Source organism: Pimephales promelas, chromosome 18 (assembly GCF_988280905.1).
Source record: "Pimephales promelas chromosome 18, fPimPro1.hap1.1, whole genome shotgun sequence".
Lineage (NCBI taxonomy): Eukaryota > Metazoa > Chordata > Actinopteri > Cypriniformes > Leuciscidae > Pimephales > Pimephales promelas.
Window position 1 is genome coordinate 4,852,270 of NC_142786.1, and position 20,363 is coordinate 4,872,632.

A 20,363-nucleotide genomic window follows, 5' to 3' on the forward strand; every position below is an offset into this window, starting at 1 on the left:
CATTACACATTCCCTTATCCCAGCCAGCTATAAGTAAAAAATTCATATGTAAACACTGCTGTGTATTTGAACATCTCAACCAACCCAACACAACCACCAATAGTGTGTGTCTAGGGGCGGGGCTAACTGATTTTTAAAATCACACAAGCACACAAACAATTTCAACACAGGCGTGCTGAGGATTTTTCAGTCCTGTCCGACCTGCTTACTGAAAGACTGTTGTAAAAGTGAACATGCATGTCTCGATCTAGATCACTCCGCCGTTCTCTTGTTCAGTAACACTCCCGAAAGAGACAGGATGTTAATGCATGTTCAAACAAATTGTACAGCCGTATAGCATAAACTGAACAAAGACATATAAGGAGCGCGTGCACTCGTACAAACCCGCCTAAGCTTTTAAAAGGAAATATGCTGTCCCCTCAGTTAAGTGAGCAAACCTGAAATTAATTTATACGAGTTATTCTGGCAATTACACATTTCTCTGGATTATCATACTTTTGAAAGTCAGTGGGGTTTAACTTAATACCAATATTGATGTTCAAAACATCTGTTTTGTGTTCCACAAAAGTCATACAGGAAAGACATAAAGGTTTAGTAATGACAATAGATTTCTACATTTTAAGGTCAGCTCTTTTTAACATTTTCAATTAAAGGAGTAGTTCACTTTAAAAAAAATGTTTGCTGATGATTTACTCACCCCCATGTCATCCAAGATGTCCATGTCATTCTTTCTTCAGTCGAAAAGAATTTAAGGTTTTTGATGAAAACATTCCAGGATTTTCTCCATATAATGGACTTCAATGGGAACCAAACGGTTCAAGGTCCAAATGGGAGTTTCAGTGCAGCTTCAAAGGGCTTTAAACGACACCAGGCGATGAATAAGGGTCTTATCAAGCGAAACGATTGGTCGTTTAAAAAATAAGTAAAAAAGTTTAAGTTTTATAAGCACAAATGCTCGCCTTGCTCTGTTCTGTGATGAGCGTTCGTGACTCTCCTGTTCAAACTCGTTCATCAAAATGAACAAATCTTTTTTCGATCTAAACAAATTTTTATTCATCATCTGGTGTCGTTTAAAGCCCTTTTAAGCTGCACTGAAACTCTCATTTGGACCTTGACCCGTTTGGTTCCCATTGAAATCTATTATATGGAGAAAATCCTGGAATGTTTTCATCAAAAACCTTAATTTCTTTTTGACTGAAGAAAGAAAGACGTGGACATCTTGGATGACATGGGGGTGAGTAAATCATCAGCAAACATTTTTTTTAAAGTGAACTACGCCTTTAATAATCTCTAAACATCTGTCATCTAGCCAACATTATTAAGACTTTGAGTGCTATTAGTTTTACTAATTCTTATCCAGTGCTTAATAAAAGAATAAATGGCTAATTCAGAATTCAACAAATAATGTGGTTACTAAGAAAATGTACCTTTGGCATTCACCAAAGGTAATGACAGCCTTTGGGGCTTGCACAAGCAAGTTGGGGAAATGTTTCGACAGCGGAATTCAAAAAACACACAACAACAGCGTCATCCACCTCCTCCTCCTCTCTGTTTCTCACACATGCATGCGAAGGAACCACTACAGGTAAATTACTGGTTAGTATTCACACAGAGCACAGCAGACAAACAGGTTTGTAACTAAATCAGGGAAAACCTCCTCCCGTAAAAGCTTGACTCGGACAGCAGAGAGACTGATACCACAGGGACACAATGAGAGCGTGTCAGGGGAGGGGAGCTATTGTAAAAAGCTGAGGACAAGAGAGGGGGCAAGAAGATAAAAACCTGAAATACTTCATTCTGAAGCCTCGGGCTGTTTACTGAATCAATAGTGGGGATGTTAAAATATGGTGACCAAAAAACACCCGCATGAACCAAAAGTAGGCATGTCCAGCTTTTGTTTAGTTAGTCGCGTTCCTGGAACAACATTCCTGTCTGAAAATTAACGGTGAATAACACTGATAGAAGCACCTAACCCTGGTTGTGAGCCAACACTTGACATAAACTGTAAACTCGTCCCTCAATTCTGATTGGTTGACTGGCAACAAAGATGTTGATCCAGGAGCATGTTGAAACACTTGGTGAAATCAGGTTTTGCCTGTACGATCAGGCCTGGGACAGACCCCCGTGGGCAAACTACAGCATACAGGACTTAAGTGAGACCATCTCGTCATTCCTGGTTCCTGACTACCATGAATGTGATTTGTGATTTAATTATATTGGATCAGTGAATGCCTCTAAACTCATTCATGGACATGCAGACAGTCTTCAAGTGCAGACAACACCCTTGGCAAAAAAAAAAAAAAAAAAAAGTATCATAGTATTTGATTACTGCAAATAAAATACAATGCTGGTGTATGACAATTTTCACTTAGAGAGTGCTAGTAATTTTCTTTTTTTTACCCTTTGGGGATGATATTTTATGGCAAAGGCAACAGTTTTTGTTTTGGCATAAACTATTGTTTCCATGGTAATTCTTTTCACTAGTCAGAATGAAAAAAGTCTATCCATGCAATATACTGTACAAACATACACTGTCAAACTGGATTATACATCTCAGGAGATGATAAATTGCACTTCATGACCAGTGAGAAACCAGTCATGCACCACACATTCAATCAATCAGTCAGGGAGCGCTGGAGAAGCCTCCACTATACGCCAGGCGTGGCATTCGAAATTCAGAATGGCCTGACAGTGACTAAACACATTTGTTTCCTTTTTTGACAATTACTTTTATTGAATGGGTGCACACATTCAAGTCGAGCCTTCCACAGTGAAGGTATTAAGTTCACCCACCAGCTCTTAGCTTTAAGGATCTTTCTGTTGACTCAAGGCCAATGAACCAGCTCAACTGGTCACATTTGAATGCAGTTCCTTCACACCTGCCCAAGAATAGTGATATCAACATCCACTGTCATCAATAGAATAAAAAAGAACAGCTCAAAACATTGACACTGTTATTAACCCCATGGATCAAAATCAGTCTTTTTTGTCCATATACACATACACAAAATAGCCTATACACAATCAACTTGGATGTTTAAGTCATTCATAAAAAAGTTGAAATTGCTCAACTTATTTTGATTAGTCATAACTTACTGATCATCTAATTTTTTTACAGTGTAGATGACTCGCCCTTTACTACACAGATTTTTGTCCAATCATATGCTCTCAAGAATGTACCTTGCCAAATCTGGAACTGACAATTCATGATTTCCAGTCATTTTATTAAAGGAGTAGTTCACTTTAAAAAAAACTATTGCTGTTAATTTACACACCCCCATGTCATCCAAGATGTCCATGTCATTCTTTCTTCAGTTGAAAAGAAATTAAGGTTTTTGATGAAAACATTCCAGGATTTTTGTCCATATAATGGACTTCAATGGGAACCAAACGGTTCAAGGTCCAAAAACAGTTTCAGTGCGAACTGCAAAAGGAAACTTTTTTCGTGTCATTTGGTTCATTCAACGAACGAAATGAACGAGTTGACTGGGGAAAAGATTCGTTAATTTTGATGAACGAGTTCGAACAGGAGAGTCACGAACGCGCATCACAGAACAGAGCAAGGCCACCATTTGAGCTTATAAAACTTAAACTTTTTTTTTTTTAATGACTGATCGTTTTGCTTGATAAGACCCTTATTCATCTTCTGGAATTGTTTAAAGCCCTTTGACCAGTTTGCAGTTTGCACTGAAACTGTCTTTTAGACCTTGAACCGTTTGGTTCCCATTGAAGTCCATTACATGGAGAAAAATCCTGGAATGTTTTCATCAAAAATCTTAATTTCTTTTCGACTGAAGAAAGAAAGACATGGACATCTTGGATGACATGGGGGTGAGTAAATTATCAGCATAAGTTTTTTGAAAAGTGAACTACTCCTTTAATAATTTTCAATAATTAGTTTTATACATATCAAAGAGCACAGGAAACCGTGCATATAAAATGTGCACAAATTTAACACGTTCAAGGAATCATTTATTTCTGGAGGCCTCAAAGAAAGCTAACGAAAATGGGTGTAGAAAACGTCAAATTTAATTACAATAAGTTTTACAATAATTATTTTTCTTATTATTCAGTGAATGGCAAGAAAAAGTGGGGCAGTTAAAACAATCTTTTTTTAAACATATATATAACAGTTACAGTACATAAAAGCAAAACATTTGAAAATAAATTATATTCAAAGCAACATTGAGAAAATACAAAACATGACTGATGGTCATTTTGAGAGAATATAAACACCCTGTAAACAAAACCTGAGAATATATTGATTGGAATGCACCACTGCATGTGCATTGTGTTTTACTCACAAATATCCAGTGCGTCACCTCAAAAAAAAAAAAAAATATTGGTAACTTCAAATAACTTTAAAGCACTGAACAAAAACGGTCCTGCACAACAACAATATTTGCCATTATCCAATTTAATTTTAAATTCTATCTAGTCTATATGAAAACATATCTGTAACAAAGAACACATGGATAAGACGTTTCCATCTAATCCTGTCTCCACACTGTGACAGTACAAAAACGTTAATTCAGTGTATCTGTGGTCAGACTCGTATGATTACCGGTCTCTCCATGCAAACAGCCCAAACCGCTAAAACATACGGAGATAAAACCGTCTACAGGTTTGCAAGGAGTTATAAAGCTCAGAATGTTATGATAGTTGTGTTTTAATGCTAAAATGGAGTACAAATATATGTAATAAATGTGTGTTAGTGTATTTTTGCTGTCGACTTGCACATACATATACGTTAAGATTGCTTTGGCTGGCACTTACATACATATAGGGTTGGAAAAGTACATACTGTAAATTGTACACCTAATAGTCTTTGCTGAAGTGGGCGCTAAACATTCTGGCCAATATTTATTTCAAATATGGATTAATGAAATATATTTATCAAACTTGAGATAAAATATATCATAAAATGTATTTCAAGGGTCCAAATATATAATGTATAGGACAATATAAATATATTGAGACTGACGATATACAAAAATGGCTCAAAATAAAAGCTAAAATTAACTATATTTATCAGCATTTTATTTAATTTAGCCATTTTTTTGTATATTTTGAAATACATTTCAAAATATATTTGAATATATCTATGAGCAGAGGCTTTTTTGCACGTTTCAGTAACCGTATCTCTTAAAATAAAGCAAGGGGATCACCTTAGAAATTTCTACAAATGAATGGGAATCTCTATCTAGAGAGATCTGATCAAAATCAAAACGATCATCCAGATCAGATCACTGCTTTGGTCGAAGAGCAACACCGTTACAAACGAAACTTTAAAAGGATTAGGATCAGATATCTGTTGATAAGAAGAAAAAGATTTCACACATACTGGAACTCAATAAGCAACTTAAACGTATTAACACAAATACTTTGCAGTTTTAAACTTCAGATGTTCCTGTGTCAACGAAAGGTGATTTTTTTAGACCATGAATCCAGAGGAATCCTGATTATGCAGGACGAATCTTTGTGGGGACGCCCGAGGACAGAGTAGCAATTTCGCTGCAAAACTGTGGTATGTCGTTGTCCGCAGAAATGCAGTTTTTTTTCTTCCCGCTCCTCAGTTCAAGCATGTGGGAGCTTGCCTTACTTTTACAAATAAAACGAGTATGGCTCACAAAGAGAGAAAAAAGACGAGGGTTTAAAAAAGGCGTTAAGAAGCTTAAAGACATGATCTGATCTCCAAGGCACGCTTTGCCACGAATGACCTTCCAGCCACGACTCAACGGTGCCTTCGGCCCTTGGGACTTCCGATCATGTTGGACAGGTCTTAAAATCTCAAAGTTTCAGTGCCTTGTGGGTGTTTTGAGATCTCAAACACGTGACCGTCTCGTCGCCCCTCAGTGCATTTCAGGGTGGATTTCGTTACAGCTCTTTCAAAATGACCTCTGAGACGTCAAGCCAGGACGACCGACCTGTCGGTTAAGGGTCAGATGAAGGAATGAGAGGGTGATGGAGGCTGTATCATGTTTCTTGAGGAACAAAGGAAGCTGTCCACTTCAGCCAAGGGAAGGAAGCGATGCAGATAAAGGTAAACAGTCTCGCTGTTTAACCGCCGTCCTCTATCGTGTCTTTAAGACTGGGGTACGTTTGCACAGGGTAAAAGGATATAAAAAAAAAACAATGGACATTTTAAAACACGTTGAGCTCCTGAAAAGGCCAAACCTGCAGGTGTAAGTCAGTTGTGAGGGCAGTTTTTCCAGTTGCCTTGAGAGCTTTTGCAGATTAAAAAAGACAAATGGCTGAAGGGTTGGTCTTGAAGTCAAGTCTGGGGAAGAGATGTACATGATTTCTGGTTATCAACGTAATGAGAGGGCAAACAAACTGAGAATACGTTCAGCACACCGATGGCATTCAAACGCTTAATATTCAGCATTTGCCATTAAAATAACATGACGCAGGGAGTCAAACAGGCTCCCATTGCAGAAAGCTTCCCACACCCAGCAAACAGACAGGAAAACTAGTTTTCTTGCAACAGCCACTCCTTTGTTAGTTCTTCAGATTGAAGCATGTCCCTCCTTTCTTTTCAAGAAAAAGTCAAGCATATCTTAGCGCAAGTGTGCAGAGTGAAGCAAGACAATCAACGCATGCTGCCAAAACAGACACTGAAATGTGATAAGGAGGCTTTTTGAAAGTCAGCTCGGACGTATCATGCAGGTTAGAGAAACGCTAGTGTCAATAGCCTGAAGTCAATGCAAAGAATAATAGCCAAGTAAATAACGTTAGCCTGCTGCACGGAAAACAAAAGATGCTATGCACCACTGGAGGAAGACTTACCGGGTCACCTTACTGCCAGGTCTTGCTTTAATATGGAGATGGAATACTAAAACAAAAGGGGGGGGGGGGGGGGGAATGAATCATTAATAGAAGGATATAATTACATCACATGATGAGGTAAGAATGGGGTGTAGTCAGAATCGGTAAACATGGAAACAATGACTCTCAATGACTTGACTTTACTCACTACTTTATGCCAAGAAGCATAAAGATACTGTATATCACAGTCTGGTACCAATGTTATTCGCTTACATAGGTGGTTGCACAAGAATTAAAGATATGTTCGTTACAAACAAATTTAACGGATAGTTCACTTTGAAATAATTTTTTGATATGTTTTAGCTTACCTGAAGGGAATCCAAGATGTAGGTGTCTTTGTTTCTACAGTAGTTTCAATTTTGATATTTTTAGGTCAAACCGTTCTTGTCTGTCAGTCATATAATGGAGGTCTATGGTCACCACCTCAAAGAGCATGGACAGAGAAGTCCAACTTAAACATGATTTAATGACTCGTAAATGTAAGTACACATTGATGGTCTAAGACACGAAACGAGCGGTTTTTATATCGTTTTTAACAGCCACAAAGCGCCCGCGCCCTCAGATCACTTGGACGTGGCTGTGGTTACAAGAGGTAAAAATGATATAAATATTGTTCGTTTTCTCACACAAACCGCTCGTTTCGTGTCTTAGGCCATCAATGTGTACTTACATTTACGAGTCATTAAATCATGTTTAATTTGGACTTCTCTGTGCATGCTCTTTGAGGTGGTGACCATAGACCTGCATTATATAACAAAAAATAACCTAAAAATAACAAAATTGAAACTACTGCGGAAAACAAAGACACCAACATCTTGGATGCCCTTGAGGTAAGCTAAAACACACCAAAAATTTATTTCAAAGTGAACTATCCCTTTAACATTATCTTCTCTGGTGATGTAATTATACGATGAACCATATATTTCTGTTCCAGAGACCAAAAAAAAAATCTCAACAATTCACGCTATGACAAATAGGTCAAACGCTCATGGCGTTTGAGAGACTTCATTGACATGCACGACTGAGCAAAATTAGCAAGCAACAGTCAGACGGTTGTGCAAGGCTGAAACTGCAGCAGAAATATTCACGAGGGGAAGAAGTGAGACAGAGGCAGACATGTGTGGACATGACTAACATTCCAACTATATTCCAAAATTATCTCCTTTTAATTCTCTTTCTGATTCTTTCATCGAGCTTCAAGAGAGATTCGGATTAAACAATAATTATACACTGGATAAATGTAGGTAATTATGTCATTTCATCATCAATTTCATTTACCTGAACAGAAAATAAACATTAATAGAGATTGACAGGGTGAAAGGAAAACTAATGGTGAGGAAAAGAAAGAGATGTTCTTTACAAATGTGTGAACTGTCTCTATTATCACACAAAATTACCTATTAATGAAAATATCTAATAAAGACAACATTTCCAGGTGGTCTAAGAGGAAATGAACTAAGGTGGAACGTTATCTATGACCGACATCTGAAAACAAATGGAGCAGAGTCAGGCTTCACTCCCTCCCAGGATGCATTAGTCACAGGTGGAACATTTAAGTTACTACTTTCAGTTTTAGATCTGATCCGTTTTGCAAGTAAGACTCTTTACACAAACTTTGAATTTCAAACATTTGAAGGTAACGTAGAATTGGCAGAAATAATTCCAATGTATGGGGGTTAAATAACACCTATACCTGGTATGTTTGCATGCAGTGTGTGTGTGTTTGTATTTCTGTGAGTGTGTGGTAGCTTCTTATCAAATAAACATCTCTGTTAAACCTATCAGTTGCGTTTGCATTTGCATATCATATCCCTCAAAGCTTTGTTTTGCATTTCCAGTATTTCTTGTCCTTTTCATATGATATATGTGTTATCAAAATCCATTTAGCTAGGAACATTTAGGCCTTCAATGAAATTATCAGCCTTGAAGCTTTTTTTTTTACTTCGTTTAGCTATCAGATTTTTGTCTAAACAAGACACTTTCTGTGTAGTATCATCTATCTGATTAAATCAATGTCAAATGTTTTCCAAAATAAATTAAAAAAAAAAAAAAAAACTCTGCCCTCTAGTTTATCAATCTCTTTTCATGAAGTAGAATTTCATGTTGTTGTCTGCATTCAGTGAAAGATTACAGGCTTGGCAAACACTCACTCCTTTGAGAATTTGGCGGTAAAATGGAAGAAGAGAAGAGAAGAGATAGAAAATGGTCCATAATGGAACAGTTAACCCAAAAATGATGATTATTACATTATTTAGCCCAACATTATTCCAAACATTCTGAATATGAAGATTGTTCAAAATTATTAGAACTTTCAGATATGGAATATTTTTTGGAATGAGTGGAATGAGTAAAAAAAATAAATAATTGCATTTAAATTTTATTTTTCATACTACTTTAACAACATGCACTACCATTCAAAGGTTTCGGTTCAGTAAGATTTTTTGTAAAAAAATGTAAAAACAATTTATATATTACAAAAGACTTCCTTTTAAAAAAATGTTGCACATATTTTAAAATATTTTAAATTGTAACAATATTTCACAATATCACTGTTTTAACAGTATTTTGATCAAATAAATGTGGTATTGGTGAGCATAAGAGAATTGTTATTAAAAAAAAATTAAAAGGTTTAACTGACGTTTGTGATTACATTATCAAATACAAGTGCTAAACTAAGCTTTAATTTTCATTCCATGGATAAGACTGAACAATATTGCCACATTTTAAGTGATGTCTCACCACCACACTAACATCACTCTATAAAAGACTGAACTGAGGTTACAAAAGAACGAAAAATGAATTCCTTTTATGTTAAAGTGCCCCTTTGGCAAATCACAGTGAATGGACAGGAATCGGGAATTGACAGAGCGCATCATATCCTCTCTGACAGTCAAGTCTTACAACACACTTGGGTTGACTGAAGGTCTACTGATTGACATAGTCATCATGTCACGCCTCATGTTACTAAAACCACCCCCATTTCCTGTGAGGTCAAAATGCTAAGTTGGTGAAGTTATTTGCATTGTGCAATCAAGAACTGTCATTACCTAATGATTAGGTTTATGAGGATACTGAAAAAATAGTTGAGAAATGTTGATTCCCATTCAAAATTATTTTTAAAAGCTATATTTATATATTATACCCTAATAAAATTCGATTATTTAATTTATTTGCTATGGTTTCATGCTAGACTGTGACATCGTTAGCTTAGCAACATGCTAACCTTGCTACATGTAAACTTGCTACTCTTCACATGTGACTTTTGTAGTAGATTTTTGGACTATTATGTTAAAGGATTACATACAAATGAAATTCGATTATTTAATTTATTTGCTATGGTTTCATGCTAGAGTATGACCCCAGATAGCAAACTGACATTGAATCAACGTGGAAATATGACATTGAAACAACGTTGATCTGACATTGTTTTGCTCATCGAATTAACGTTGAACCAACGTCAGATGCGTCATTCTTTCAAAACTAACGGAAAATCAACTTGAAATCAACGCGTTGTTTCAACGTTATGAAAGCAAACCAATTTTCGATTTCATTTAGCTTTGAAGAATGCCGCGTCTGACGTTGGTTCAACGTTAATTCGATGAGCAAATCAACGTTGTTTCAATGTCATGAGAGACGTCGTTTCCACGTTGATTCAATGTCAGTTTGCTGTCTGGGACATGACATCGTTAGCTTAGCAACATGCTAACTCCAAACTCTAGGCCAGTTTACATGCATTGTAAACTTGCTACTCTTTACATGTGACTTTTGTGGGTTATTTTTGGATTATTATGTTAAAGGATAGTTCACCCAAAAATTTAAATTCTGTCATCATTTCTTCACCCTCAAGTTGTTCCAAACCTGTATGAGTTTCTTTCTTCAGCTGAACACAAAAGAAAAACTTTTGAAGAATGTAGGTAAACAAACATTTGATGGACCCCTTTTTTTTGCCTAGCAACTGTTTGATTACCCATCTTCTTCAAAAGTACTTCTTTTGTGTTCAGCAGAAGAAAGAAACTCATACAGGTTTGGAACAACTTGAGGGTGAGCAAATTTTCATTTTTGGGTGAACTAACTCTTTTAACTGAGCCCAAAACATTACTGGCCAGATCACACCCATATTCAAAGGACAAAAACAATTGCTTTAAACCTTTGCAGCTAACAAACACATTATCCATGCATGTTTCAGATACTCAATTTCCTGAATGTGACAAGAGGGGAGAGGAATGAATTTTAGACTCACTCTGTGCCGGATTTTCTGTTGCATTTTATAATGCAACCGATGATGATCACAGCCAGAAGCACAGCAATTACAATTCCAGCAATGGCTCCTCCAGATAGGCCCTCGTCTACTGTACCGACCTCTGCAAAACATGATGAGGTGTTTAGCGTAACATAAATATATATATATATATATATAGATATAGAGAGAGAGAGAGAGAGAGAGAGAGAGAGAGAGAGAGAGAGAGAGAGAAAGAGAGAGAGACAACAATTTAGCAGCAAATTGATTGAATACAAAGTTATTGGAATTATTTGAATTTTTTAAATATGAATTTGAAATTGTACTTGATATTTGCTACAAATAAAACAGTTCAACATTTCATAGATTTGGCACTGAAATAATAATATAACCGTTTTAATAATTCTGTTAATCTGGCACATTATAAGTTATAAAATAGATAAAGGTCAGCCGAATAATCAGCCTGACTGGTATACGAGTCTAATTCTAAATGGCAGAATGCCAGTAACGTCAAAATTGCAAAAGATTGAATAAATATTACTTGTATAATATTATACAATATAGATCATGTTATATATAACAATATAATTAAATTATTACAATATAATACAACCTAATTTGAAATATGAATATTAACTTATTATTTTAAAATAATCATCTTGCATTGTAAATTACAACCCAAAATTAGCATTAATTGGCATAATGGCCTATATGTGAGGTGAAAACGGGAATAAATACTTGAATAACAAAATGCTGAGGCTCGTTTACCTGTCACTGCGAGTTTGTGCGTAGTTTTTTCCCTTATTCCCGTGATTGGGTTGAGTGCCTCGCAGGTGTACGTGCCACTGTCCGTAGCTTTGGCCTTCTCAATCGCATAGTTTGGCCGAGTAAAGTTCATCACTGTATCGTTGAGTTTCCATGCATAAATACTGGGAGGAACAGACTCCGCAGAGCAGGAAATCACTGTAGCCTCTTCGAACTTCACCGCATTCTTTCCTTTCATCATCACGTTCTCTGGACCGTCTGAGAGATATCGGACAAATTGGCTCAGTTAGGCGGGTTACATTTACATTAGAGTAAAGCAAACAAACTGTCGGTAACAATTCAAGCAGAACACCACCATTTGCAAACAAGATAGGCTAATGTTTAGACATGACAACAACAGAGAAGTGATACACAAATCACCGTGTCCAGAGTAGAAATGACACGCGTGTCATGTTTGATTTTCAACAATGTATATAACAGGTGGATTGTTTTATCAAGGAGATGAAGTAATGGAAAAAGAATATAAAAGATTCATAGACCAGGCTTAAATTAAAAGTTCAATTCGGACATTTAAGTAACTTTTATAAACATTACTAGTGCATCTTGAGACAAAATAATGGCTCTGACATATTTTAAGATGCCTTTTAGTCAGGGAGTTTTGTCTGTGAAACTGGGAATATAAAACTAAATATTAATTACATTAATTACATAAATATATGCATATAAAATTTTAATAATTTGGTAATTTTGACCCCTTTTTACGCATTCTTGGGTTTAAAAAGGGGCTTTTCACAGCAATGCCACAGAAGATGCCATGTTTTAAACGCCATGAGCGTAACGAGGTGCTGAACGCCCAGTGTTTTTTACTGGTCCCCAAGTTCACTTAATTTATGTAAGAATATATTTACTGACCACATAGACAGTATTTCAATGAAACTATCCTCTCTTGGACACTTACAGTTGATCACCATCTTATAGCTGGCTTCATCTTGGTTCACTTTGTTCTTCAGTAGGCACTTGTACTCGCCCATGTCCTCTTTAACAACTCGAACAATCGTCAGAGATTTCTTGTCGCCTGAAAGGGCGACACGGTCACCAGGAGTCAGAGGTTTGCCGTCCTTCAGCCATTCCACGGTTTCAGCTTTCCCAGCGGCTGCCGAGCAGGTGAGGTTGACTGTGCTGTTGCCAGCGATGAGAAGTGATGCGGAGCTGGAGATTTTTGTCCCGGATAAGCCCTCTACAAGAACACAGCAAAAGAGAAGACAAATCATCAGAATATGGACCCCAATGACAGACATAATATCAATTATAAGGTGAGAACAACGTTGAAAACATTTAGTAAGATTTCTTTATGTGTTGAAATAAGTCTCACCAAGACTGCCTTAATTTGACTTTGACTTTTGACTTTTTTTTATAAATGTAATTAATTCCTGTGATGCAAAGCTGAATTTTCAGCATCATTAGTGATCCTTCAGAAATAATTTAAATATGCTGATTTGGTGCTCAAGAAATGTTTCTACCTATAATCAATGCTGAAAACACAATAATAATATAATTTTGTGTAAACTGATACTTTTTTCAGAATTCTTTGATGAATAGAAAGTTTTTAAAAAAAGAAAAAGAAAACTGACCCCAAACTTTTAATAGGTAGTGTAAATGGTACAGATCAATCTGATTTGTGATTGGTCGGACAGTAGTTTACCGTCTAAAAGGGCGATTCTTGGCTAGAAAAAAGCTGCAAAGTGGACCAGATAATATGTCAATCTAACCATATAAGATAATCTCTCACACCAACTTCATTCACCACAGCACTTTGACCATTCCTTTTTCTTCTCTTGTTTGTGCAGACATCATTACTGTGGAATGCACCAGTCTGAATCAGACTCATTGCATTCACCAAATACCTGACAACACAGTTTGTTTTCCTCCTCACGCCAGTGTTTTTAGTTTCGGCTAAGAAAGACGCATGTAACATCTGCAAATGCACTCTCTCAATTCATCTCGAGTAAACTTTGAGGAACGCATCTCGCATTCATCTCATTAAAGCTGTTTGAGCTTTTTTACATGAACCGTTCAGAATTTAAATCTTATTCAAAATGAATGACAAAAAATGCATTACAGTTACACCTTTAAGACCAGCCTCCAAGCAGAAGTCGGTATTCTGCGACTGAAACCTTAGCCAAGTGGTGCCTACCCCAAAACCTATGTGACGTCAGACAGTTTGTATTCTGCTTTCTTTAGTGTGCTAGTTTCACACACATGGAAACACCTCAGGGGAAGACATGTAAGCCGTGTACAATCAGCCTGCCCTCAGTCAAAGAAAGCAGAACATGCCTGAAACTTCTACCCACTAACATGAACCGAGACTCCTAGTAAAGCAGAGGAACAGGTTCATCTTTTAAAAGCACTTGTGAGTTAGGAAGCCATTTTGAATAAAGGCAGCAGACAGACATACAGCAGTGGCAATGTAAAATTAATGGGATGCCTTTAGTGTAAAAAACAAACGAAAAACGCGGTGGTTTGTGGGTGGTGATGACGCATTGGATAAGACACGTGCCTTTGGTGTGAGAGACCCGGGTTCGAATCCACTGTGAGACACCAATGTGTCCCTGAGCAAGACACTTAAAGGAGTAGTTCACTTTTAAAAAAGCTTTTGCTGATAATTTACTCACCCCCATGTCATCCAAGATATCCATGTCATTCTTCTTCAGTCGAAAAGAAATTAAGGTTTTTGATGAAAACATTCCAGGATTTTTCTCCATATAATGGACTTCATTGGGAACCAAATGGTTCAAGGTCCAAAAGACAGCTTCAGTACAAACTGCAAAGGGCTTTAAATGATTCCAGGCGATGAATAAGGGTCTTATCAAGCGAAACGATCGCACATTTAAAAAAAAAAAAACAACGTTTAAGTTTTATAAGCTCAAATGGTCGCCTTGCTCTGTTCTGTGATGCCCGTTCGTGACTCTCATCAAATGAACGAATCTTTTCCAGAGTCAACTCGTTCATTTAGTTTGTTGAATGAACCAAATGACAAACATTTTGATAAACAAGTTCAAATAGGAGAGTCACGAACGCGCATCACAGAACAGAGCAAGGCGACCATTTGAGCTTATAAATCTTAAACTTTGTTATTTATTTATTAAATTAGCGATCGTTTTGCTTGATAAGACCCTTATTCATCGTCTGGAATCGTTTAAAGCCCTGATTTGCACTGAAACTGTCTTTAGGACCTTGAACCGTTTGGTTCCCACTGAAGTCCATTATATGGAGAAAAATCCTGGAATGTTTTAATCAAAAACCTTAATTTCTTTTCGACTGAAGAAAGAATGACATGGATATCTTGGATGACATGGGGGTGAGTAAATTATCAGCAAAAGTCTTTTTAAAAGTGAACTACTCCTTTAATCCCTAGTTGCTCCAGAGGCGTGCGACCTCTGACATATATAGCAATCGTAAGTCGCTTTGGATAAAAGCGTCAGCTAAATGAATATGTAAAAGTAAAAAAACGGCTGTTCTTTTCCATGCAGTTGCAATTAATGGGGACAAAAGATTTCAAGCTTTACTAATATTATATTCTAAGTCTTCTGAAGCCATATAATAGAAGACTGATATGTAAATATCATTCACTGATTTAGTGATTAAAACAAATTGGTTTTGTGAATCAGATCAATTGATTCATTGAAATTGTCTATTGAACGCACTTAGGAGAGATAACAGCATACATTTATATCTGATTCTCCCTTAAAGCTATCATTCATTTCAGAAGACTTGGAATACACCGAATGAGTCTTATGACACTTGTATGCCCTTTCTGAAGTTTGAAAGTCTCAGTTCCCACTCATTGTGATTTCATTGGAAAAGTGCAACCAGCAGCAATTCACCTATTTGTGTTCCATGGAAGAAATGTAGTTATACGAGTTTGGAATAAACATGAGGGCGAGTAAATGATGTCAGTTCTGAAGAAACTAATCCTTCAACTTTTAACACAGAAATCAAGACTCTTTTCAGTTTTCTTTCCATTGTCCTTCAAGGCAAAGGTATTTGCTCCTTTTCTTCGAGAGCAAAACATTTTTTTTAATCCTTATCGCTCTTCTTGGCAATGAAGTCACCATGGCAAAGCATGTCTATCTCTGTGCTGCTCCACTGCTAATCAACAGATTTCAACGGATGTCTTCGCTTTTCAACGGATACGGATACATATGTTTTTGAATATATTAAAACTGCTGTAATATTAGCAGCGCTAGAAATACAACATACACTTGATGGAACTTCAAAGCATCGGTACGTGTCGTATATTAGGTGTCTTTAGGCTTTTGACTTACCCAGAACAGTCACCATGGCAACAGGTGAGACAACGTTGCGGTTGGTCTTCACGTTGTTGGCAACACAGCTATAGTTGCCACTGTGACTTTCGTCTAAATTGCTGATGGTGATGTCGGCCTGCTGAAGCAGATCTTTCCCATTAAACATCCACTTGAGCTGAGCGGGAGGGTCAGAATCGGCAGAGCATGTGAGGGTTAAGTTAGAGCCTTTCTTAAGGAATGGATCAGTTGGAGTCTGCTTCATTTTCTCAGGGCCATCTAGACACACAAGGACAAAAGGAGATGATGAAAAGAAGGTCGAGTAAAGAGCTATAAAGGCAGCTATGCTTTTAGGATTTTTGATACACTTAAGATTAAAGTCTTAAAACCTCCCATTCCATTTCCAAAATAATTGAAAAAAGTGATGATAGAGAGTGGGCTGCAGTGCCAAACCATGCACTCGCAAAGGTTTTAAAAAAGGTTTTTAAAAAACACTATTTTAAAGACATTTACCATCGTCCTCCTGGTCACTGGCTCATTCATTCACAACTATATATTATCTAATCTCATCCTGCATTTTTCCCAACACCTGCACCAGAACCTGTCTAAACTAGAAAGTCTCTTCAGATCTGTGTGCTTTCTAGTGCACACCATCTGCAGATACAAAGACTGCAGTAAACTTATCTAAACTTATCTTCAGTAGATGCAGTACGGCTGTTGGTTTTGCTGCTTTAGTGAGAGTAATTGTATGTGCAAAAATGTGTGAATGTTTGTGTTAAAAACACAATTCCATCATACTGTCTAAATAGAACAGTTCAGCCCCCCCCCCCCCCCCCAAAAAAAAAAAAAATTGACACTATTAAAATAAATGTTTTAAGAATTTTTAAAGTTTCTGAACAATAAACTTCTGAACTTACACAATAGCAGTCATGGCCGGGTCTTTACCGCATAAAGTGGGTTTTAAAATACATCATATGGGTTTGGAATATTGTGAGGGTGAGTAAATCATGACATTTTTGGGTGAACTGTTCCTTTAAGGTAAAGTGTATTTATGTGTCAGACTATGCATGTGTGGGTGTGATCAGGTACGTACAGCTCACAGTGAGATTGAAGGGAGCGCTCTCCCCTGACTCCAATGCATTCTTTGCTATGCAGATGATGGGTCCTTTTAGATCAGTACGGCGAACTTCGGTAATAGTTAGCTCATTGCCGGTTGGGTTCAGCTTCATGTGCGTGCCATCCACCACCAAAGGGACCGAATTATTGAACCATTTGTAAGTAAAGGAGCCTTTGGCAGAGCAGTTCAGAACCACGGTGCTGTTGTACTCTACAGCTTCAGGGAGATTGGACGAAATCTTGACGTCAGTTACAGGCTCTGGAGAGAAGAGAAGACAACCATTTAGAAACATCTTTTGCTCTTGCTTAGAGTTTCCAAAGTAATGAAACCTTCAAGAAACCTGGGGTTAAGTGTCTTGCTCAAGGCATAATAGTACTGTAACAGGTCCTGACTTGCTTCTTGGGAGAGCCAACCAACAACTTTTAGATAACCAACCCTGAGATTTGACAACATACATTTTAACATCTAAATCTTGATTTCCAGTCACTAGATGAATGTCTTTAAAAGTTAGTCATATTACAATCAAAAGTTGACTCAAAATGACTCACTATTCACAAAGGTTGTGTATTTCTATAAAACCCAATGCAAACTCCATATTATCCACCCTATTAATCACTGATTGTTTGTGGGATTAACAGTTTTTTTGTGTTATTCAGTGCAACGTTGTTGGCAATGGTCTTTAAAAATTGCTAAAGTTAATTTTAAGTATTCAGTAATGCTTTTAACATACTTGTGCAGGACTTACCTACAACTATTCAACCTTCTAGTAAGATATTCAACCACTTGTCTTCACTACCAGTTATTAAATGTTTCTTTAAATACCTGAAGATTGCAGTTGATATTCAATACTTACCAAGAACCGTAAGATAAACCTGTCCTGTCAGTTGGGTTAAATCAGAAGTGATTATTTGGAGCGTATATTCCCCTTCATCGTCCTTCGTCAGCGATCTGAGCTGAATCTCGCATGTTGTCGCATTATAGCTGATTCTGCTGGCGTAATTCTGATCGATTCTTGTGTTGTTACTCATTGGTGCGTGTGTGATAATTGATGAAATCTTTTGATCCTTGCTGAAACTCCATGATATGGTCATAAAATCCAATCTTGAGGTGATTGTTGTTCGGAAGGTTACGTTTTTACCTGGTTCAAAGTGATGAAGAGAAATTCTAGTTTAAATTACATTTTTAGACATGTATCTAAACATTTCATTCATGGTTTCATACCAAAATAACAAATATTCAGAGTTAAAGACATTTGATTTAATTAAAGGATGATGGTGCAAGCATCTATCATTGCACCAAGAATACCTGTAAATACACAACATGTTTGTCAAGTGACAACAAAATGGCTTAGTTATGCCACTGACTTTGATTTGGCAGACATTTTTTTTTAAATTAATAACGTTTTAGAAACAATAAAAATGGAAAACTTATAATTTACCAAACTGTGATAACATTTAAGCTCTTCAGACACTTACACTACCTAGATATGTTACATTTTATCGAAAACATATGTAGGCATTAACAGGGGTAAGGTATATGATATCGCAGTACACACACACACACACACACACACACAGACAGACTCACCTACAACGCCATTAGTTTTGTCGTTCAGAAGCGGACTGTTTTGGGAACAGCATCCTCCTACAAGAGGAACGATATTTAAGTCAGGACACAGGTGAAATAAAGGGTTAACCTACACATTATGTCCCGGCGTAGGATACTTCTTTAAAGTAAGACTTAACATGAGAGAATTACATTCGCAATTTTACATTTTGAAATACAAATAAATAAATAAAACGTTTGTCTTTAATTTTTTAACTTACCGAGAGCTGCCAAGATGAGCAAAGGAACCCTAAAGTTATAGAAATCCATATGGAAAGATGCGAGTCCCTGGAGAGACAGAGAGGAATGTGAGACGATGTGACTTCTCTGTAAGAAAAAACTTGAGAAAATTCACGCGGACACACCCAACCATTTTATCTGAAAACACGCCCCGTTCAACCTGTAAGTTATACTCTCTTCTGATGTCATACCTATACGACTGAAACTTATACCCTCCCTCATTTCAAGGACATTTTTATTTCTTAACAACACGCAGCATGTTGCCTCTGGGCATAAAATACTTCATAACAATTAGACTATTTACGTAAACATATTGTTTATATAAATTGTTTTATTTACTATTAAATGATGGTAATGTTGAGGTACAGTAAGTTTCGGAGCATGTTACTTCTCCAATACAAAGGCACGTTTTTGGCTGTTATATTAAAATTGAAGTTTGAGAGAGAGAGAGAGAGAGAGAGAGAGAGAGAGAGAGAGAGAGAGAGAGAAGAGAGAGAGAGATGTGTTACAAGCTTTGTGTTACAAAGCTTGTATGTGTTACAAAGTTACAAAGCTTTTTTTTGTGTTACAAAGCTTGTGTTACAAAGCTTCTATACTATGTGTTACAAGCTTTGGCAATATTGTAATATGTACAGTCATGCCAATAAAGCAATTTGAATTGAATTGAATTGAATTGAGAGAGAGAGAGAGAGAGAGAGAGAGAGGCTGAGGATGTAGCCTACTTCTAGCTTCTACTGACGCCTAGCGTCAAAATAAGACATTTCATGCTTGCGCATGTGCGTTACTAACAAACAAACAAACAAACAAAAAAACAAAAAAACATCGGCCATATGGAATAGAGTTAGCAATTTGCAATAGGTAGGCAGTTTAACAAATATAGTGGTTTCTGTAGATCTCTTTGATCAGTGTATTTATATTCTCTCTTACTTAGCATCGTGAGAGAAAGTGGTCTCTTTGAACATGCTCTCCAAGCTTTGGGACTTCACCCACGATTAAAAACTTTGTCATTTAGTCCTATACTCACCCACACGTTGTTCCAAACCTGTAAGAATTTCTTTCTTCTGCTGAACACAAACGAAATTTTTAGAAATGTCAGGCAAAACTTTACTTTAGGGTCCAATTCTCACTAGGCTACTGACTAGTTGCTTATAGCATGCATATTACAAGGATAGTTTATTAGTAGCCTACTTATAAAATACATATTAATGCCTTATTCTGCCTATTCTATCCCTAATCCAATTTTAACAACTATACCACATACAATTAA

General features: G+C 36.8%; 1 protein-coding gene across 1 annotated transcript; it reads right to left on the reverse strand.

Annotated features, from left to right (window-relative positions):
- Positions 1-6,242: 6,242 nt before the first annotated feature.
- On the reverse strand, positions 6,243-19,217 carry LOC120485654 (cell adhesion molecule CEACAM5). The gene is made up of 10 exons (XM_039681498.2): positions 19,078-19,217; positions 18,839-18,895; positions 18,105-18,389; positions 17,228-17,509; positions 16,156-16,413; positions 12,789-13,067; positions 11,834-12,088; positions 11,069-11,189; positions 6,790-6,835; positions 6,243-6,280 (listed from the first exon to the last, which is right to left on the reverse strand). The coding sequence occupies exons 1-9, from the start codon at positions 19,124-19,126 to the stop codon at positions 6,817-6,819; spliced, it is 1,605 nt and encodes a 534-aa protein (XP_039537432.2). The 5' UTR covers positions 19,127-19,217; the 3' UTR covers positions 6,243-6,280; positions 6,790-6,816.
- Positions 19,218-20,363: the final 1,146 nt, after the last annotated feature.

Excerpts from the sequence above, each read along its gene's own strand:
- LOC120485654 (XM_039681498.2), bottom strand. The coding sequence starts at position 19,126 with ATGGATTTCTATAACTTTAGGGTTCCTTTGCTCATCTTGGCAGCTCTC. Across the intron at positions 17,510-18,104 it reads GGTTTATCTTACGGTTCTTG|AGCCTGTAACTGACGTCAAG; the intron begins GTAAGTATTGAA and ends TCTTCTCTCCAG. Across the intron at positions 16,414-17,227 it reads CTTCAATCTCACTGTGAGCT|ATGGCCCTGAGAAAATGAAG; the intron begins GTACGTACCTGA and ends TTGTGTGTCTAG.